This window comes from Fringilla coelebs, assembly GCF_963513975.1.
Source record: "Fringilla coelebs genome assembly, chromosome: 10".
Lineage (NCBI taxonomy): Eukaryota > Metazoa > Chordata > Aves > Passeriformes > Fringillidae > Fringilla > Fringilla coelebs.
Window position 1 is genome coordinate 12,484,412 of NC_140036.1, and position 22,532 is coordinate 12,506,943.

General features: G+C 48.1%; 1 protein-coding gene across 1 annotated transcript; it reads left to right on the top strand.

Annotated features, from left to right (window-relative positions):
• Positions 1 to 2,985: 2,985 nt before the first annotated feature.
• LOC311157413 (zinc finger protein ZIC 1) lies at positions 2,986 to 6,028 on the top strand (the record flags this gene model as incomplete). The annotated part of the gene is made up of 3 exons (XM_084212111.1): positions 2,986 to 3,961; positions 5,128 to 5,291; positions 5,699 to 6,028. The coding sequence occupies 3 exons, from the start codon at positions 2,986 to 2,988 to the stop codon at positions 5,894 to 5,896; spliced, it is 1,338 nt and encodes a 445-aa protein (XP_084068237.1). The 3' UTR covers positions 5,897 to 6,028.
• Between the last annotated feature and the right edge of the window lie 16,504 nt (positions 6,029 to 22,532).

The window sequence follows — 22,532 nt, forward strand, 5'->3', positions numbered from 1 at the left end:
TACAGAAAGTAGAGCAGCACCCGCCTTAAGACTGCGTCCACACCCAGGCGCTCCCTGGAGCGGGTATACCTGTTGCTCTGAGCTATTGCAATTCCATCAAATAGATTCCGTAGAATAAATGCAAACGTGCAGATTCAGCTCACCATTATTCTAAAAAAAAAGAAAAAACCCAAACCTCACCAAACCCTGTAAAGCCTCCCGAGATCCAAGGAAAATTACATAATAGATCTGCTTTGAAAGCTATCTCCTGCACCGAGCGCAGGCACACTGCGTCTGCAGATAAACTGCAGTGAAACATTCCGTCAAGGCGTATCAAAGTTTATTTATTGTCGTTGATGTTTGTTTGTTTGTTTTCTAGCCGCAATGGCCATTTTATACCTCTCAAAATGAGGCAGTTCTCTCCCGAGAAGGGTTCTCGCAGCAGCGCTGCCGGTCCGACTCCCCAGTACCTGCGCTGCGGATTGCTTACCAGCGGCTATAATTAGAGAGGATGAGTTTAAAGTTTCTTTGTTTGGAACTAGGAATTGGAGGGGCTCGGATTGAGCTGCGAAGGAGGCAAGTGAAGGGCTGAACAAAGGCGAAATGTATGGAGTCTGACTCTTAGCGAGCTTTTGGTGTTTTCGTTACTAGAAAATAATTAGAGCTAATGAATATGCAGGCGACCGAGTAAATAAATAATTTGCCAGTTTTATATACGCACGCACATGGGCACATACGTAAGTGTATCTATACATACACACACAAAGACGTCTATATTTTAAAGTTTCTTGAGATATTTTTTTTTTAAGAGCCGAAGCATCGTTTAAAATATTGTACAAATGTTGCTTAGCTTAATTGATTAAGCCACTAAGGTTTTCTGCTTTTAAATACCATACTTATACATTTCAACAATCATTTTAATATATAGTCAATGGCTCTTTGTAGCGGGAACAAAAAAGAACTATCCACAGTTTTTCAATAGACTTTGAGCTGGGGAAAGACAGGTTAATCGAGGGTTGCATCTAGAAAACAACCAAGTGTTGTATGTTTGCACTGAATCCAAATGTCTGCATTTTTCTAACTAAATCAAAGGGAGTGTTATTTCTTTTTCTGCTCACTCATCTGAAGGTAAGTAAATTTTCTCTGGCGATCAAAAGCCTGGTCAGCAACAAAGACACCGCCTGCTTTTTCCACCGTCCTGGTGTGGCAAGTTGAGGAATTTCAATAACTGTGACAAGGGTGACTGATTTGTGAACTAGAAAAGGTTTGAATGTCAGAAAATTTACATTGCTCCTATCGAGGACTTAAAATAAATTTCCTTTCCCCCCCCCAAAAAAAAAAAAAAAAAAAAAAGAGAGAGAGAGAGAAAAGTAACCGTGAGTTACATGCAGTAAGAGGAGAAATAATGTAGGTTTGGAAAATTTACAGTTTTACCTGAATGAGAGAGACTCCGTAAAAGACAGAGCGACAGCGAGAGAAAATGAGAGCGAGAGAGAAAAGAGAAAGAAAATAACAAAAAAAAGGAGGCGAAACAACAACAACAAAATTAGAAAGTTAAGAGTGCTCACCCACCTGCGTTTTGATGGGTGCAGAAAACAAGATTTATTTCAGAAACCTGATGGAGGGATAGAGTCAGCTACACAGAGAAATCACGCCTGGTGTTTAAAAATTAGATCAAGTGCACCCAGCACCTACTCTCGGAGAGCTTCAGTTTTAAATAAGAAGAAAACACCTTCAAAGGACGCGAATCCCTATAGGGCTTCTCTTTCCAGAGCCTGAAAAGTTGCTCAGTGATCTTAAAAATTCAGGATCACCACGAAATCATCATAACCATCATTATCAGAATGCTGGAGACAGAGGGACAGAGAGAGGGAGAGCGGGGAACAAAATAACCCTAATAATAATAGATTTTTTTTTTCCTTAGCATACACACACACACACACACACAAAGATGCCCTGGAAATATTTTCGTGGGGGCAAAAAAAAAAAAAAAAAAAAAAAAAAAAAGGCAAAAGCAAAAAAAAAAAAAAAAAGAGCCTTATATATATATATTAAAAAAAAAAAAAAAAAAAAAAAAAAAGTTGGGGCTGCCGCAGCCCCGTTTGTCAGAGCGGTGTCAGGGCGCCACAATACCTGCGATGGATGAGGCGGCGCGGCCAATCAGCGCCCGCAGCCGGCGGGGCCGGGGGCAGCGACGCGGGGAAGGGGGAGCCGGCGCCGGCCAATGCGCGCCCACGTCCGCCCGCACGGCGCTCCGCCCCCGGCTCCCATTCATCAAGGGGGGGGACGGTGTCGTCTTTTCAATTCATTTATCTGCAGGAATGATTGCCGCTATCAGTCTCGCGTTCACCGCCCGGCTGAGGAGGTGAAAGTTTCTCCCCAGGAAGATAAACCGCAAAAGACAATATTGTGCATGATTTGCGCCTTTTTTTTGCGGAGCGAAAAAAAAAAAAAAAAAGGCCCCCCGAAAAAAAAAATCGGGTGAGTGTGGGGAAGCTCGAAGAGGAGAGAGAAACAATCTCTCGGCCACTTTGCAACATTCCTATAGCCAAAAAAATCACTGAAGGAAGTTTCTTTTTTGTTTTGGTTTTTTAATTTTTTTTTTTTTTTTTGCTGCCTGTGTTGAACTCTCGCCGTTATTGTTATTTGCAGCCAGTTTATTTTTGAGCTCACCCAACCCCCCCCTCCCCACTTAAACCTCCCTGAAAAGTCAAAGCAGAGAGACAGTGAATATTTTTGGGGCACGTTTTTATTATTATTATTATTTGCAACTGCGAAGATCTCTTCCCCCCTTCCGCACCAGCCTTTTTTTTTTTTTCTTTTTTTTTTTCCTTCCCCCTGCGCTGATGCCGAAGGGGGTGTTTTTGATGTGGTTGCTTTGGTGGTGATCGTCGCTGACTTTCCAAAGAGGGTGTTTTCGCCGCCGCTGCTGCTGCTGCTGCTTCTCTCCGCGTTGTGTGTGTGCGCGCGTGCTTTTTTTTTGGTTGCTGCATCGACGCTGGGAAGATGCTTCTGGATGCTGGACCGCAGTATCCCGCCATAGGAGTCACTACCTTCGGATCCTCTCGCCACCACTCCACGGCCGATGTCACGGACAGAGAAGTGGGGCTGGGGATCAACCCCTTCGCCGACGGCATGGGCGCCTTCAAAATCAACCCCAGCACCCACGAGCTGGCCTCGGCCGGCCAGACCGCCTTCACCTCGCAGGCGCCCGGCTACGCGGCGGCGGCCCTGGGGCACCACCACCACCCGACCCATGTCAGCTCCTATTCCAGCGCCGCCTTCAACTCCACCCGGGACTTTCTGTTCCGCAACCGCGGCTTCGGGGAGGCGGCGGCCGCCAGCGCCCAGCACAGCCTCTTCGCCTCCGCTGCCGGCAGCTTCGCCGGACCCCACGGACACACAGATGCCGCGGGACATATACTTTTCCCGGGGCTGCACGAACAAGCCACCAGCCACGCTTCGCCTAACGTGGTGAACGGGCAGATGCGCCTGGGCTTCTCCGGAGACATGTACGGCAGACCCGACCAGTACGGCCAGGTCACCAGCCCCCGCTCCGAGCACTACGCCTCGACCCAGCTGCACGGCTACGGCCACATGAACATGAACATGGCAGCCCACCACGGGGCAGGGGCCTTCTTTCGTTACATGAGGCAGCCCATCAAACAGGAACTCATCTGTAAGTGGATTGAGCCCGAGCAATTGTCAAACCCCAAAAAGTCCTGCAACAAAACTTTCAGCACGATGCACGAGCTGGTGACTCATGTCACGGTGGAGCACGTTGGAGGACCCGAGCAGTCCAATCACATATGTTTCTGGGAAGAGTGTCCGAGAGAAGGGAAACCTTTCAAGGCCAAATATAAACTTGTAAATCACATCAGAGTCCACACAGGTGAAAAACCTTTCCCCTGCCCTTTCCCAGGCTGTGGCAAAGTGTTTGCCAGATCAGAGAATCTCAAAATACACAAAAGAACTCATACAGGTACGGTAACCTTCTCTGTCGCTTTTCTCTGTGCGAGTGGAAGCGCCGAGCGCCGGGGCCGGAGCGGGACGCGGGGCCGTGCCGGAGGGGCTGGGGGCCGGCTTGGCCGAGGCTCGCACGGGGAGGAGGGGGTTTGGTCCAGGGACAACCGCTTTTTTTCCGGGAGAGGCCGGCTCGGAGCTCCGCTGCAAAACGAGCTCGGTCACAGCCACGCCAGCAGCAGCAACAAAAAGAAAATGATCCCTGCCGAGGCAGAGGGGGAGGACGGCAGGGTTTGCTGCTGGGATTGTTAGGGCGGAGGGGGTGGGGTGGAGGATCGCAGCAACCTGTCCTGTTTAAATTTATAGGTTTTAATTAATTATTGTTCGGCAGTTTTGGCTGTGGCACGATGAGAAATTGTGCTAAATGTTGCAGGCAGCTCATTCGTCTCTTCTCTGCAATTCAGGGCTTGGTAAATATTTAATTCCGTTGAGCGATATTAAACAAACCGAGCCCGACGCGTTACTCTGTTATTGTTGTGCGGAGGGGAGGCGCCGGTATTCCTGAGAACTTTTTCCTTCGTGGGAGGTGGGAATGCAGCAGCCTCCGGCCGGGAGAGCGATCTCCCCTTGCTCCCACCCCCGAACGCTGAAAGCCAGAGCCGCTTTCCCTAGCGCTTTTGCCGAGGGTTTGTGGAGCTGCCCTCTCGTTGATTTCCCGGACCGGAAAATTTTCAATATTGCAAGAAAATATGGGGGAGGGGGCTGGGGGGGGGGGGGGTGAGAGAGTAAAATATTACGAGAACGAGCTATAAAATCGGAAACCAGACGCTGAGGATGGTGTGTAATATCCCACCACGCCTGCTCTCTCGCTCGGAGCGTTGTGAAGAGCGAGAGGTGCCCGGGACTGGGGTTGAAAGGAAACTCGCCCCTCCAAAGGAAAGGGGGGGGGAAAGTTATTTAGCTCCCCTGCTCTCCGAAACGGGAGCTTTGCAGGAGTCGGAGGTCCGGAAAAGATAGAGACTAGAAGCAAGGTTTTGGGATTCGAGCCGCGCTGAAGTTAGAAAGTTGCAAGTGTTTGAAATGGAGCTCTGAGCTCCGTCCGGCGGTGCGGTGACAATGAGCGATCCAGCCGGCCCTGCTTAATCAGATCCCTTTCCCCCCCCCTCCCCCTTCCCTCTGCAATAGGTGAAAAACCATTTAAGTGTGAGTTCGAGGGCTGTGACAGGCGCTTTGCAAACAGCAGCGACCGCAAAAAGCACATGCATGTGCACACTTCCGACAAGCCCTATCTCTGCAAAATGTGCGACAAGTCCTACACGCACCCCAGCTCCCTCCGAAAGCACATGAAGGTAAATGGAGGGCGCCTGGCGTACGGGCCTGCCCGGGCGGAGGGCGGCGGGGCCGGCGCGGCCGTGCCTGCGGGCGGAGGAGCGCGGCCCGGGGCCGGCCGGCAGCGGGGCCCCGGCTCCGGGCCCGCCGGGCCGCGCTCAGCCCCGGGCCCGGCCCCGCCGCGGGGCCTTCGGTCGGTGCGGCTCGGCCGGGGAGGGGCAGGGAGGCGGCGGCAGGACGCGGCCGGGGCGCGCAGGCCGGCCTCGCCCGGCGGGCAGGGGCCGGGGCTGGAGCCGGGGCCGCCGGGGAGCCCCGCGGGAGAGCCCGAGCCCGGGGCCCGCTGCTGGGTCCCCGGGACCGGCGCATCCCCAGGCCGAGGCCTCCGTCCGCCGCCGCTCTCTATCTCTGCCCGGGTTTTCTCTTGCAGGTCCATGAATCATCCTCGCAGGGGTCCCAGCCTTCTCCCGCCGCCAGCTCAGGCTACGAGTCCTCCACCCCTCCAACCATCGTGTCTCCATCCACAGAAAACCAGACTGCCAGCTCCTTATCCCCTTCCTCCTCCGCAGTCCATCACACGTCCAGCCACAGCACGCTTACATCAAATTTTAACGAATGGTACGTCTAAAATGCTAAAACAAAACAACAACAACAAAACACAAACCGAAACAAAAAAAAAAAGCCCCAAGCGAGCAAACAAATACCCTATTTAAAGACTCCAAAATAATGGACACTCTGAAATCAAATTTTAAATGAGCAAACAAAAATAAAATGCTGCCAGTAGACCCAGGACTGAGTAAAATGAAGACTTAATTTTTAAAAATATTTTTTTTGTCCTCCATTATTTCTCTCTCTTTTTAAAAAATTTTTCTTTTTTTTTCTTTTTTCTTTTTTTTTCTTTCTTTTTTTTTTTCTGACTGCTCTGCTCTGTTCCAAGGCTTGGTAGGCGAAGGGGTTAGTAGAATGCATAAGAAGACAAGGTTACCAGGGCAAATGCCAACTGTGTAGGGCTTCACTGGAAACCACTGATTAGAGATCGCCAACTGCATGTCTGCTCGGGCAGCGGCCTTCCCCCCCCATCCCCTCTTGTAAATACAGAATTATTAGCATCAAAAACAAAACAACAAAAAAAGTGTACTGTTTGATTTTGTAAATAGTTATATCGCAAGTTGAATAAGGGGATATGTGGATTTGTGGTCTTTGCATATATGTGGGGGGAGGGGCGGGCGGGCGGGAGCGGCGGCGGGGGGGTGGAGGTGGTGGGGGGGCAGAGGGAAGAGGTAGAAATTCAACTATTTGTACTGAATGGCAAGAATGTTCTAGTAAATGTGTATCAAAATGTGAATTACTTTGTATTATTACAGTCTAAACGTCGATCTAACAGAATATTATTGGTATTAATGTGCTTTTTTGTATAAAGTGCAACATTTCGTCCCAAAGTCCAGTCTAAGTAGTGCAGTAAAATGTTGTTACACGTCCTGTCAAGAAATTCGTATAGTGAAAGCCTGGATCTGCGTGTCAAACTGTTACATTTGTTTATGTAAAGTGATATTAAAAAAAAAAAGATATAAACTATATCTGTCCATTGCTTTTGGCAAATACAAGAACATAATGTATATAAATCCTAATTTCCATATTTATCCGCATGTAAAGGTCCGGTTATACCTGTTACAAGATATTCAATATTTATGGCTAGAAGAATTGGTATGTAAAATTTAGTTTACAGAACTGTTTGGTAACATTTCGTACCTTATTAAAGATTCTTAAATCCCAAGAATTGTGGTAGGAATTCTTATTCACTAAGTCAACCTGCTGCAACTCCTACTAGCTTTAGGATATTAGAATAAAACTGTCCCAGTTTTTCACTGCTTTCCATTATGTCATCACTAAAGCAGCGAAGGTGATATAAATGTGATAAATGAAAGGATCCCTGCTGGCATTACTATAGTGTGTAATTAGTATTTATATCAAAATTTATGAAACAAATTTTCGGCCGCAGTATAATTTAAATGACCTTTGCAGACATAGAATAACAACCATAAAAATAACAGAAATAGATTGCATATGCTACATAAATATTAATGTGGGGAATTGTTACACGAGAAGTGCTGCATTCCAGTCCAACACTGTCCATGAATCTGCATAGACTGGGTCCCTAAATTAAATTAATTCGGATAACATATATTAGGAGATTTAAAACAGAGGAGATTTCGGTTGCTATTTTAATTTAAGGCATTTATGACCATAACTAATTCTTAGGCAGTGGATTCATTACTTTCCTTGGGCCTTTTACTCCAAGAAGTACAGCACTGTTTCATGAAGGCCGTTGTTGTTGTTGTGTGTATTTTTATTTGATTTTTTCCTTCTTATTTTTTTTCTTTGCTGATATTCCTTAAAACGTGATGTTAATTTAAATCAATTACTTCTTATGCTATGTTATTATTATTACTATAATTTTGCTAGTGTTAATAGCTTTCTAAAAAAATAAATGTAGGGCATAAGAATTATTTTATGTAATTTGATTATCTTTCTATCTCTTTTATTTATTTCTCATTTACTTAAGAAATTCGTTCCATTGGCTGGCGTTGATACAGTAAATTTGTAAATGAGAAGACAATATAAAAAATCTAAATTACTTGTGCTTAATGACTGTAGCAGAACGCCTTTTCTCTAAATCAGATTGTCTTCCTTGCAGTTTAGTTTGATAGATTTGCAAGCTGTACTGCTTCCACTAACTTAGCTACGGTTGTTGGAACTGTTGGGCTTTGTTCCTGGTTGTAGCTTGCATGATCGCCCCATTAAGCAGACAACATATCAACAGACAACACAAATCATGAGGTTGGCTAAAGCTGCGAGGGCTTGTGATATGTCATAGAGTGAATTGCACAAACTGACCTTCCAGTAGACCAGGATGACACTTTAACAGCTTCTTTAAAGAAATATTATGTGTACAGCGAGTCAATAGCCATATTAACCGCTCGGGGGGCGGGGGTGCGGGGGAAGCCGCTCTCCCCTCAATCAGTGCGGGCACTCCGCAGCCCCGGCGCTAACCCGCCCAGAGCACAGCCCTGGCTCTCAGCAGCCCTCCGCAGGGATATTCCTTTGTCCGTAACATTTGGGGTATCTCCCTCGGAGAGACTTTCCACTGCCCGAGAGCATACGCCTCATCCCCCACCCCTCCAAAAAAAAAAAAAAAAAAAAAAAAAGGAAAAAAAGAGAGTTTGTCTTGCTCATCCCAATCCCTACTCCTGCCAGTTCGGCATCGCCGCCTGCTCCCTGCAGCACCCGTGGGAAGGCTTCGCTTTAACTTTACTTTCTACAAAATGTTATTATTGTAAGGCTAATACCAGTTTTCAATGAAAAGAGCGCCACCTTGCAGGGTTTGGCGAGATAGGAAAAGTTGGAGCCCGGTGGGACCGGGGCAGAAAGTGTTGGGACTTGAGGAAATGTAGCCCATCGGGCAAAAGAGCCGGGGGAAAAAGTGTTTCATGCGCCGAAAATGTTGCTTTGTCGCGAATCTTTCAGGGTAACTGTCTCGGCGATTTTACCGGGCACCGTTTATAAAAAATGTAACCTGGGCTTATCTAAGAAAAAAAGAATCGTTGAGCTCGTCTGAGCCACCCATCTGAAAAGTAAACCCGGAGAAACATGGTGAGGGTGAGATATTTTAAAGATGCGAATTGCAACTTTCTTTGAACTTGTGTAAAGTCCCTAGTGGTCGCTTAACACAGATCTGTTACTTGTGTGTATTGGAACACTTGGCTAATGAGTATTCTTTTAAACTTTCAGTCTGAGGTTTGCTTGAGCGTCCTACAGCAGAAAGGATGATTCTTATGTTGTTGCTGCTGCTGCTGTAGGTTTTTTATCTGGGCTGAGGGGGAACTGTGCGATACTGGTTGATCTCCATCCCGTGTATGTTCTGAATTAGCGACGATCACTGGGGCTGGAATTGTTAATGCTGAATTCAAGTCCACGCCATGCTGGTGCTTGTGCTGTTCGCTTGGCTCTGGAGAGGGGAGCAGTGCTTTGAAATCCCCGGCAGAAAGAGAGATGTTTTTCAAGCAGAGAGGTTGTGGGGTTTCTCTCGGGCGTTTCTGCGCTGTTTCAGTCCCTAAAGTCAACTTTCCTCTAGCAAGTCTCCCTTTGCGGATTTATTCACGAAGGCTTGCGAGGAGAAGCACCGAGCCCAGCTCTCCAGCCTCAACGGGGGCCATCACTTTCTTTCCTATGTCTGCCTCTGGAGATGGTGTCGCGGTACTTTTCCTGCTTGGGAAAAGTAGATTTTACAGCCCACGGCAGGCCGTGCCGACAGCCCCGCGCCGCTCCGCGCTGCTTGCTCCGGGCTAGACAAAACGCTTAGGTCCGATGTCTGCCGTCCGCAGCCTCCCGCGCCCGCGGAGGCTCCCGCCGCCGCGGGGGAGTGTTTGAAGATAACCAAAGCAGGACGGCAGGGCCGGCGGGGAGAGTGCAGGAGGCTGTTCGGCTGGGTGTGTGGAGGGCTGTGTGTGCTGGCCCCTCTCGGGTGGCAACCCCCGGCCGTGCTTGTGCGGTTTGCACGCAGAAAGTTAAATGCAAAACAATAATCAGGCGCTTCCACTTCCCCCGCGAAAGACTCGCCTTTCAGGTCGCCTTAATGGTTTGTGAGTGATCGCTTGAATTTATTAAGAGGCAAGTCCGGCATTCATAAGGCAAAGTTAGCTTCTTTAGTCCAGACACTGTTTGAAACGGGGACACCCGCTCCGCGCTGGCCTCGTCTGGTTATCGCCCTTCTTTTAGCCGTGAGGAAGCAGCAGTCCCTGCACTGATGCACGGAGCATCGACGCTTTTATCTACTGCTTTTCTGGCCAGGCTAGTAAACGGCTCTGACTTTGTAAGTTTTCCTGTGTCCAGAACCCTCGCTCCTCTCGCAGCAACTTTCAAAGGGAGCGAGCAGCGAGCCGGGCCGCGGACCGGGCCGGGGCGGCGGTCGCGCAGGAGCCCCGCTGCACGCCCGGGGCCGCAGGAGCCCCGGCGCGGCCGGCGCGGAGCCAGAGCCCCGCTGCAAAGCCGCTTCCAGCGGGCAGGACGGGCAAGGAGATCCCCTCTGGAAAGGGCAGAGTATGTCAAGTGACCTGTCGCTAAAAGAACCCGCGTGCGTTTTGCCGCTGGAGCTCAGAGGGAGAGGAATTCGTGAGCGATACGCCCACGAAGGAGGCTGTGCAGGTACCAGGCACACCGTGCATCACCGTCACAAAGTTTCCATCCGCATTTGCACACGCACGCACCCCGTTCGCACCCGCAGCACGCCCGCGAAGCCGCCCCGGCTGTCCCCGCCCGTGGCTGCGCCCGCCCGCCGCCCCACGCACACGTGCGCGCCGGGCACCTCGAGAGGAGGGCTCGATCCCCGCGGTCAGCGCCGCGTTCCCGCGGGAATCAGCACATTTTCCTCGGAAGGTGCCCGGCGATTCCCTGCTGAGCGGGGCTTTGCCGCCGGGGAGAGGCCGGGGAAGGCTGAGAGGCCCGGCCGGGGCCCAGCGCGGCCGCGCAGCCCGGCCTGCGGAGCGGCTCCGCGGGCGCGGGGGGTCCCGTGGCGGGCACGGACATTGCCTGTGCTGTGGCTACAACTCACGGGACACGCGGTCACTGCCGCAGATGCACACAAGCTCACCGAAATCACCGTTCGCGCTGCGGATTGTGTTACAAATACGTCCGTATCTGTACATTACCTCTCTATCTACATTTGTACGTAAAGAAAGAACGGTGTTTCTAGAAGGACACACGTTCATGTGTTTACACGGAAGTATATTTTCGAAGGCTCACAGAACCTCAAAGCAAATGTTCTGTACAGTGGGTGGCATTTGTAACAGAATGGGTGTAATTTCCAAATTCATCCAGAAAGATTAATAATTCAGATTTCTATTTTGAATGAGGGGCAGGTCTGATTTCCTGAACCTGCTGAACGTATGAATGTGGGTTCCATTTCACCGCAAAGGTACTGCGTTTTAGGGAGCATTGTTTATTAAAAATGGCCAAGGTTTTTATTTTGTATCAGTTTTTTTTCCCCCCGCTGCGGACGTCTATGGGTCAGATTTGGTTCATCTTCGATAACATGAAACACGATCCTGTGAAGAGAAGGGGCTATTTTTATCATGCAGCTGGAAGCTGTCATCAATTCGTAACATTTATTTCGGCTTTAGAACGATAGTATAAAATAGCATGAAGTTTCCAGATGACGCCCGTACTGCAGACAGGATTTTTCAAGTATAATAAATCAAATTAATTACCTTTTAGATATATACGCTCATACTACCTCTCTATGAAACTGCTATTAAAAAAATGCTCGATGTGTGTATCTGTGATTGTGCATGTGTTTATATCTGGGGACCCAAACACAGAATTAGCTGTCTGGGGTAGCTGCAGCGAGGGTGCAGGATCAATGTGTGTGCAGGGGCACACTCAAGTCCGAGTCCTCACATGATGCTTGTCGAGACCTGGGCACGGCTTTGCTTAGCAAAAAAATGGAAGTTGTGTTTTGGCACGGGGCAGAACTGCAAGATCCTTTAGTATCCTTTTCACTTCCAAAAATCCCGGGAGGAAATAAGACCAAAGAGTGAAGGAAAAATAAGCCCGGGAAAATACCCTCACATCAGCAAGCTTCCCCCCGCCAGGCCATGTGTTTTGTGCTTGATGTTGCCTCTTTCGGGGGCCGGGGGGCAGCCGGGAGGTTCAGGACTGACCACCTGGGGACGGTTCCTGGAAACCGCGGCTGTGCGTGGGGGCGGTGCGTGTCACTGGGGTGTGTGTGTGTGTGTGTTTGTGTGAGCGCTCTGTGCGCGAGTGCCGTGTGTGGGAGCGCTCTGGGAGTGATTGTGAGCGCTCTGTGCGTGTGAGTGTTCTGTGCGTGTGAGTGCTCTGTGCGTGTCAGTGGGGTGTGTGTGTCAGTGGGGTGTGTGTGGGTTTGTGTGAGCGCTCTGTGTGTGAGTGCAGTGTGTGTGAGCACTCTGGGAGTGATTGTGAGCGCTCTGTGCGTGTCACTGGTGGGTGTGTGTGTTTGTGTGAGTGCTCTGTGCGTGAGTGCCGTGTGTGGGAGCGCTCTGTGAGTGAGTGTGAGCGCTCTGTGAGTGTGAGTGCCCTGTGAGTGTGAGCGCTCTGTGTGTGAGTGCCGTGTGAGTGCTCTGTGAGTGTCAGTGGGATACGTGTGTGTGTTTGTGCGAGTACTCTGCGTGTGTGTGAGTTCTGTGTGCATCTGCAAGCGTGTGATGCGTGTGTGAGCGCTGTGTGAGCGTGTGAGTGCTCTGTACGAGTCCCGTGTGTGTGATGTGAGTGTCTGGCTGTGTCTGTATGTCTGTCTGTGTGTCTGTCTGTGTGTGTGTGTGTGTGAACGCCCGCCGAGCGCCCCGGCGGCAGCCCTAGCGGCGCATGCGCGCCCGCGGCGCGGCTGCACGTGCTGTTGAATATTTATGACGCGGCCCCGCCGCCCGCGGAAGGTGCCCGCGCCCGCCCCGCGCCCGCGCACGGCAGCGCCGCCGCCGCACGTGCTGCCCGCCCGGCCCGCACCGCACCGCCCCGCACCGCCCGGCCCGGCCAGGCTGCCCCCGCCGCGCCGTCCCCCTGCCGCGCAGCGATGCGCCCGGGCAGGCGCTTTCAGCCTCCCCCTGCACGTTGGGCAAACGCGACCTCCCTCCTCTAACGGGCTCTTCAGCCATCCCCCTGCCCCCTCCTCACAGCCGTTCTCAGCGCCGGGGGTCGCCGGCAGAGTGGCTTTTCGTGGGCTGATATGTCAAAACGCGACGGGTACAGTCACCAGAAGAGAACCGTCTCTGGGGAAGGGAGAAAGGTTCTTGTAATGGATTCCTTTCTGTCTCGCTCCTCTTAAGAAAACCTCATCATACTGTATGGCCCCTCATATTTTACTGCTGATGTATCGACATTGCATGATAGATCCGAGGAAGAAACGCAGGCTCTTGGCATTTATTCCTTTGTAAGCTGTAGGTTTTTAATTTTTAAATTTTTTTTTTTAACAAATAGTAGTAATTCCCAGTACTCATTGTTCAGCGGCACAAAGTGATTTTAAAGCCTTTTGTAGGGTGGCAAAATATAATCCCATAGTATCAGAAATGTGCTTCTGTATCTTGGTAATGACGTGGATTTTTCTTTCCCCTGAGCCCGGTGGGAGCGGGCAGGATGGAGGCAGGAGCCCTCGGAACCCGCGCGGGCTCCCGGGCACACCTGGGCACTTGCCCCGGCCCGGGCACGGCCGCGTCGGCACGGCCCGGCCCAGCACCCACGAAGTTCCCAGAAAGGCCCTTCCGGGTGGAGCCAGGCGGACTGGAAATCGCCCAGCGACAATTCCCTCTCCGTAGCTTCTCTTTCCCTCTTCCCCCTCCGCCATAGCCCACCTCTTTCCATCGGCCCCTCTCCCCTCCGTGCCCGGCGCTGCAGACGAACGCGCGCCCATAGGTGTGTGCTCTTGGGCTGGGTTGTGGAATCCTCTCCGGCCAACACCTGAGTGCCTGTGTCCCTCTCCCCGCAAGGCTGAGGTTCCCTGCACGCCCCAGCCGACTACAAGGGGCAAAAATAAAGCCGATGTCCATCACGTCGCCTTTTCATTTCAGAAAGGGCAGATCCTGACCTCGGTTCCCCAAGTGGAAGCTTGTCTTGGGCACTCACTGTTGTCACCATTTGCTCCAACATTTAAACAGATGCGTATTCATACACACTTCCCCCCTGCTTTCCACCCAGGCTTTTTTCTTTCTTCCATTTTCCCCCTCAGCCGAACGGGAAGCTTCCCGGTAATTGCAGGGGCAGGAGAGCGGCGTTCAGGGGGACAGTGGCACCCGGGCACACACCTGAGCCACATGCCCACGCCTTCCCAGCGTGGGAATCCGCTCCCATCATTTGGCTCCCAAGAAAACTGTTGATCTCTTAAGTGTGAGCCTGAACCTTTGCATTTAGCGCTCATGGCTGCTTCGTTTCCTCCCTCCCCCCAGCCCTTTTCCCTCCGGCTTCGTCCCTCTGTTGTGCTTCCAGAGATATCCAGGTCCCCCCGGTGGGCTGGGGCAGGCGCGGGGCGCGGGCGTCTGCGCCAGGACGGGACCGCGCAGCGCTCGCTGCGGGGGCAGAGGAGGGGGACGTGCCCTCGCTTCTCAGCCAACTGGACAAGAATGGGCTCTATTATTATTGTTGTCGTTGCTTTTTCTGTTAGTAATATTATTGTTATTGTTGTTGTTGTTGTTACTATTATATTAATTGAAAAACTATCCCTTTGCAACTTGCAAAGCGTCTGTAAATTTACCTTAAACCTGCTTTTTTTTCCTAGCCAATGGTGTCAGGGGCCGGCTAGCCTGTCCCTCCGGAGCATTAACCCTTGTCGCTAGCTGGAGTGAGTGAGAAGCTGAGGTTTGGCCCTGAAGAGCCGTGTGTGTAGATCTGGCACAGCTTTGCTCCCTTAACTCCTGGATCTTTGTTTTGGTGGCGACCAGGGAGAGCAGGGAGCGCTGTGCTCGCATTTCCCTCTGGCTTTTACACACGCACACACACACACACACACACAAATCCCCTTTTCCAACTTTCTGCTTTTTGCGCTTCCCTTCCAGTTTTTTCACTTCTCAGACCTACTGGCAGCATTTGCCGAGATCTAGATCCCCGTCGTGGTAAGTGATGCTTTTCTCCATTGCAAAACTCGCTCAGCTCTCGGCTAGCTGTCCCAGGGATGGGTGTAGAAGTTGTATTTGTTTGGAACAGAATTGCCCAACCCCAGTGGTTTCACGTCAAGCAGCACAGAGTAAAACTATTGTCGTGTATTAACTCTGAATGGGAGCAAACAGACCAAATAATCACTGCTGGCTCCGACAGTAGCACGGCACTAATGTAATTCTTTTTAAGTTTGCAAAGCAACTTTTCTTTTTTTTTTTTTTTTTCTTTGGTTGTTATGGGGAAAACGAGCCTGTGTTTTCGGTCTGAACTTATATATTTACATTACACATCAGATCATAACAAACTATACAAAGAATGCAGCTGCCATATGTGCTTTGTGAACATACAATTATGATTGGGGGGTTCAAGCCTTCAACTTAAGTATTGCAGACACACTGATACCACCCTGCAAGGTTCGTGCAGTACCTGAAAACTCACTGCATCTTTGGGAGAAGGGCTAGACAGACGTTGCATTTTTAAAACCTCTCTTTTTCTTTTTTTTTTTTTTAATAAATCAACTTCAGTAAATGCCTCCCGGACGTTTATTTTTAATGTACAGTCTGCAGCTCTGACTGGATCAAATTCACGATTATTCAGATGAGGTTGAATTTGAATAACTTGCTGGTTTGTCTCCCCCGCCCTCCCCCATCACACACCCCCCTCCTCTTTTTTTTCTCTCTTTTTTTTTCTTTTTTGTTTGTTTGTTTTAAAAATTAAGAAAATGAAGAGAACCGCTGAGTCCAGCTGACCTTTTGCTGACATAATGTAGCAGGAGACCGGTCGCAAATGAGGCCTGGATAAATTAGACGCTCTAATTCTCCGGGTAAAACGATACTCAGCGCCCGGCTCCCAGCGCAGGGAGCCGGGTTAGGGCTGCCCCGGGCTCGGTAGCCCCGGGGCGGCGGCAGGAGCCCGGTCCCGGCGGAGAGGCGCGGGGAGCCGCGGGCACCGCCAAGTTCAGGGCTCGTCCCCTGCGCGTCGCTGAGCCAGGAGCCCGGTGACCGCCCGCTCGTGGCTCCCTCCCGCGGGTCCGCCATCCGCAGCCGCGCAGAGGCCGCGGGTGCGCACGAGTGGCGGGCTGGCGGCCGGGCCCGGTGGCTCGGCGCTGCCGCCGCCCCGCTCCGCGCCCACGGGCTCCGCCCGGCCCCGCCGCTGCCCTCGGGGCCGGCCCGGTGGCGGCGGGCGAGGCCCGGGGCGCGCAGCGGCCGCTCCGCCGGCGATCCGCGGCGGGCCGGGCGCGCAGGCGGCCGCGGGGGCGCGGAGCGGCCGCCGGCCCCGGGACGCGGTGCCAGCCCCCGCCCGGCCTGATTAGCTTGTCAGGGTTTATCTCGTTAAGTTGTGCAGGACGGTACTGACGTGACAAGGCACGGGCAACTCTGGAGAGGGATTAATCTCCAGAAGTTGCTGTCACAAAAAGAAAAAAAAAAAAAAAAAGACTGAAAGAAGAGAAGGAATCAGGGTTTCGTATTTTAGGCGATCATTTGTTGAGCATCTGCCGGTACTGCTGCTCTGCTCAGGCTGGCTGGCCAGGGGATCCCTGTTTTAGAGGCAGTGGAGCGTTCTCGTGGCGCAGACTGATGTCCTTTCCCCGCGGGAAGAGGTGAGCGCCGCTCCCGCGCTGCAGCGGGCGGCAGGGGCAGGGGCACGGCAAGGGGCCGATCCTGAGCTCCTCGGGCAAAACTTCCAGCTCAAGCGGGACCGAGTTCTTCCCTCCTCTCTAATGAGTCGCCTCTGCTAATAAATGGTGACTCAGGTTCCTCAGCGGGTTGCAGCTGAGTCCGAGAGAATTTGATCCAATATTCCTAGACGTGTTTTAATGAAACTATTAAAACGTTGGCATTTTATTAGGAGCCTATTGTTTCCAAATTAATCCTTGATCTATGAAAACGTCTATCCTTCCAAACTGGATTCAGCTCTGTGCACCCCTTTCTTCATCTACATGCATTTTACTACTAAGAACCTAGCTCTACATTTCCCTGAATCATCAGACCATTAATTTGCTAGGGAGCTAGCTGTTTCACACAGATGGATATAATTCAGAATAAACTCAGAAGAAATGCAAAAACATGTACTTTTCTGTCATATTACTCCTCCCCCCCTCCTTTTTTTTCCCCCTTTCCTCTTTAGCCGGTGTGTGTTGGGCAACGCCTTCAGAAACTTCATTATCTAAAAGGCAGACCTAGAGGGCAGGGACTTTGGGAATAGTTCCCTTTTATTCTGAAACTGTCCAAACTCAGAGCAGGGTTGAACATGTCCTCAAATCTGCACCTTCCGGGAAGAAATGAATGATGTGCCAGACACTTCACTTCTAGTCAAAAAAATATAAACCAAATGCTGTGAGGTTCAGAATTCTTTCTCAGGCCTATTTTCTTTGCCTATTTTACAGTCTGAATGTAAAATGGTCCCCTCAGAAGTTGATAAAAAACTCATGCAGATGTTATGGTGTATCTTTTGCTCTGTTTTATTTCAAGTAGATTTTACTAAGAATTCATATGAAAAGAAAATGGACAGCCAACCTGAGAGGATACCTGTGCAGGCTGCAGGCCAAGCAAGCTCCAACAACTCACGTTAGACATTAAGTTGGACTAGGTGTAATATTTCTGAAAAAAAATCCCCCTTCCCCCTTCTTCCTCTCTTTTCTCTCCCCCTGCCCCCCGTGCAAATAGATATATTTTTGCACCTAAAATTTCACCCTCCTTTGACTTTCTTGAGTGGTGAAAGTTTACACCCAGGTCAGCACGAAGCACTGTAACAGACGGTGGTTTGCAGTGGAATTTTAGGTTTCAAGGTATTGCACATAAAAAACCAAAATTCCCAACAGAGCAAGTGTAGTTTGTGCCTGACATCTAAAAGAGCTATAATCTAGGAAACACCCTGAAAATGTTCATCTGCTACACAACATGAGTGCTGAATAGAAATGTATTTCTACTAGCTCTGTCATACAAATCAAGAAACATTGTTAATATGTATGATTGAAAAATCAAGAATTTGTAAATACAATGCCAGCATACGGCACTTGAGGTATTTTTTTCCTTTTTATAAAAAGTGTTTGATTATTCAGGTTTGGATTTTCCTCATTGTATGCTTTATTGGCATGTTAGATTTAGGAAGTGGGGTTATAATACAGGCTGTTACAAATCTAAGGTATCTATGTTTGAATCAAAATCATTATCTTTCACATAGGTGAGTGAAGCAGGTTATATATGCTTACAGCAATTTTTGTGTCAGTCACATTTTTTGATCCGTTTCGATTTTGTTATTTATTTTTATTTACCATTTCTTCTTGCTGCAGGACTTTCACTTCACTGAGATGAATATTCCTAATATGAACATTTATAATCGTCTTGTTAGTTTGTTTGAAATACTCAGGATATTTTTTTAAAACTAAAATGAAAATACTTTTAATGCTCTATTACTTTTCTGTTGTGATATGCGTCAGAGTTGTCTAGCCTCTAGGTATGTTTGGTCAATATACAATGTGGTTCATACTTCCACAGACATTTTTAATCTTACAGCAAATTGTTGAATGTTCCTATAAGGAGCAGTGGACAAAGGCTACCAGGAAGGGTGACTGTGTTAAACTGGCAGAACACATGAGGGCTGAAATAAGGGACTGAACCAAACCACACTGAAGTCAGTGGGAGACTCCATTGAGTTGGAGCAGGCTCAGGGTAAATCACTGCACAGGTACAGCACTCCTCGTCTCTTCCCAGTTCTGGTTTGGTTTTTGGTGTGCTGTTTACAGGTAACATTCTAGGTTAAAATTATTTACAGGTAACATTCTGGGTTAAAATTTATTGATTTATGTCTGGCATAAAATGGTCTGTGTTTGGGTGCAAGTGCAGATAAGAAACCTGGACTGGTATTGCAGAGCTGATGGAAATGACATGCAAATCACCTTGTGCAAGCAAAGGTTGATTTCAGGATATTTCTTAAAATATTGTTCTTTTAGACAAACATGTGTTTTTGTAGGAATGCAGTAACTATAGAAAAGATTTGGTCAGGTCCTTTCTGGTAATTTTTTTTCCAGCCACATGACTGAAAGTTGAAAATTGCCCAGATTACCAAAGCTATATTCTGCTTTGCCAAGTAGTAACAGCAAGGAGGGACCCTTCCTCTCCCCTGCTGCTCTCCCAGCCTTAGCATCGTCCTGCAAATATAACATAATAATTAATTCACTGCTAATATTGGAACTTGACTGTGAAAAAGCTGTTTCTGCTAGGAGAATTCAATGCAGTAAACACTGCTACAGCAAATGGAGTGTTTCTGTTGGGATATGCTATAAATGGTGTTTAGTCGGTTCCCTCTGGAGCCATAAGTTTAGGATCAGATCCTGCTTAATATCATATTTCTCCTTCTCATGATACTTATTGACTGTAGCAAAAAGCACAGCTATTTAAAAAACCCTGCCCCTTAAAAAATATATGGACTTTCTTATCTAGAAAATCTCGGTAATCTTGGTATCAAGGAATTTTTAATTTTCTGCACACATTTGCGAAGGACTTAGAGATCCCTTTACAAACTTAGCCTCATACTTAGATACTCTCTCCTTTTTAGTTCTATTGTGTACTGAAGAATAGCTCATTTAATTAAAAAATCTTAAGAGCATGAAATTGTGGAGTGTTGTCGGTAGTTGCAGAGAAAGGGCCAAATTCTTGTTTTCTTATTCTGGCAAAATTTCTAATTGGTGCTATGTTCTTTATGAAGCTTGGATATATACTTCAAGACCCCACCAGTAACAAAGAAAATGGTTTTACTCTTGCTTAAGCATTTTCCTTCTGGCTGATGGTAGCAATCAGAAAATTGCATGGTCCTAGTTTTTTTTGTCATAAACAAGGAAGTGTTAAAATGAAATCCTAAATGTTTCAAAAAGCTGTAAACAACTCACTTCTGACATGAATCTGTGCAGGAACAATCTGTCCATCCTCTTCCAAGAAGGACTTTGAGTTAAACTATAGGACATGTCCTGCAGCCTTTTAACTTTTGCCCAGCCAAAGCTAATAGATTATTTTTACCTGTAAAAGTAAAATGAAAGGGCTTTACAGTCCAGATCTGTTTATACTCTGTAGGTTGAGTTAAAAACACAAAGTTTCCCCTCTGCCATGCTCAAATAAACAATGACCCTATTTTCAAGTTCTGCTCAATAAGTGTGTTAAATGCAGAAAGTATTTTGAGTAAATGTCATGCAGCTGTTTGGTCACTCGCAATTCCTGTGGTGTCGTGTCTGCCTGTGTTCTGAGCACTGCTATGGATACTGCGAGTGGACCCTGCTATTTCTGATACATCTTGTCAGATTTCCTATAAGTCTACAAGTTCTGTTCCGAGTAGATGAAAATAGCGAAACATTATAAATATTAGATGGTCTTGCTCCAATGTGTGATGCCGTAAATCTCAGGAGATTTACAAAGAGACAGTGACAACACGAATGCAATTACACACGATACCACTTTATGAGCTAATTCTATAAAGCAGCATCTCAGCTGTGCACTGACAATAAATTTTCACAGCGACTTTTGGAATGTCCCATGGAACCTTTTAATCGATTAATTATATGCTCATCCCAAAATAAATTTGCACGCGGCTACAAATTAAACAAAAGGCCTGCCGCTGCTTCAGGAGTTTTTCCTGAGAAGGAGCTCAGGACAGAACCAGTTGTTTCAGGGCTCAAATGGAAAAGCTGAAGTGCTGTGATAATCTGGCAGGACGCTCTGCTCTGGCTGTGCACCACCACTGTATGTGCCCCTGTGAAGCCTTTGCACCGTCCACTGGTCTCTAAAGATTCTAGGCTGCTGAAGGAGAAATATTTCTTCTCTGTTAGCTCAACAGGTGACTTTGAAATGACCTATGAATTCTTCCACTTTTGTCAAGCTGAGATCAATAGCTAGCGTCGTTCTAGGAAAATACATGTAGGTATTTTCTCAAGGCATGCTAATTTAAAAAATAAGATCTGGAAAAACACTTGTAGTGTTAGAGGATTCAAAGACTATTCAGAAAAAAAACAACTTTGGAATTGTTATAGCAGCTGCTATAATCTATTATGTAAATCATCTGGGAATTAAACCAAAATATTTTGTGAGATAGTTTTTGTCAAATAATAAATATGCTATCATTTAGACTTAATGTTTTTCTAGAGGTGTTATTGTTATGTGATGAAAGTGAAACCTCAGAGTACTCCTTATTTTGACTGATGAGGATTTAATATTTATTTATAGCCGTGCCAATGACAACACCCATATATCTGTTCAAGAGAACATATGTTTCTCAAAACTGGGTGTTGGAATTAACACTGTTGATCCATACCAAGTTATATTTGTCTTCTAGGTGTCACCTACATATTCTCACCAAATTTAATAAGAGACACTAAAAGATAAAATATGTGAAAAGAAACCCCGAAAGGCACAAGTGCCTTTGGCCGCTTTATTACTTATTTTAATGTTCATTTATACCACCGTAAGCCTCTCTGTAGAAATTCGATGGTTCCTTTTCATTGCCTGGGTGCTGTAAACTGGCTTTTATAAGAGCAAGAATCAGGGCCTTTAATTCATTTTACCTTTCTGTAAAGGGGTGCTGTTGGGACATGTCAGATCATCAGCCTGTTGACTAAAGTACAGTATGATTTCACTAATGACTTGGATGCATACTGCAGATTACCACATTTTACAAATTAGTGAGTAATCAAACACCGTAAAAATCAAGGATACTGCATAATGAAATATACTTTATTCATTTATTTTTACAACCATATATTAGTTTTAATTATTTGTGTCAGCAATTCACTGGATGCTGGAACATGGAGCTACAGAATGTGTTTCCTCTAAAAACTGTATTTGAATATCCAAAGCCCCTGTTGCAGCAGTCTGATATACAATATTTTGTGAGAAGATGGGTGAGCACCTCTCCCTTGAGTGGGGAACCTTGTCTCAGGGATAATCCCTAAGAAGGCCCTGAGTTCTCAGAGCCAGCCTGATCCATTTGGTGAAGATGCTGGGGAGCACTGGCTGTCACCTTGGGAAGGTCACTGCAGCTGGGCTTGTTGCTGTTCTCCTCTGGCTTTCAAAGAGCTGAGCAAGAGAGCTGGGCAGGGTAGAGCAGAAGCCTGACTTGAGTGTCCTTGGCCACTCACTGGAAAAAACCTCTCTCTTCTGCTCCTTTATTCCACTCCTTCCTCTTCCTTTCCTGCTCCACACATCAGGCCCAGACCATGAAGAACACCAAATTGTATGTTTCACCCCTTGCTTATGGTGCAATATCTAGTGATGGATCAGGGAGTGGAAACTGCTCTGTTAAGTGCCTGTAGCCTTCAAGGAGGATTGATTCCTGGGTTCCCCCTCGGGATGTTCACCTCCAGCACCAGCAGCTGCCTGCTGCCCACCTGGGCAGAAACCATTCCCTCCATATCTGCAGGATGAACTGCTGTTTCTCCTGAGCTAGTTTGGGCCTCTGGCATGGAGAAGAACATCCCCTCACGGCCTTAACTTCTTGCCATTCCTTTAAGAAAAGTACTGATTTTTAAGAGTGTCAGGGTAAATATTTTGTGCATGTATAAAACCTATCTGCAACAGGCGTGGTTGGTTTTGTTTTTTTCCTCT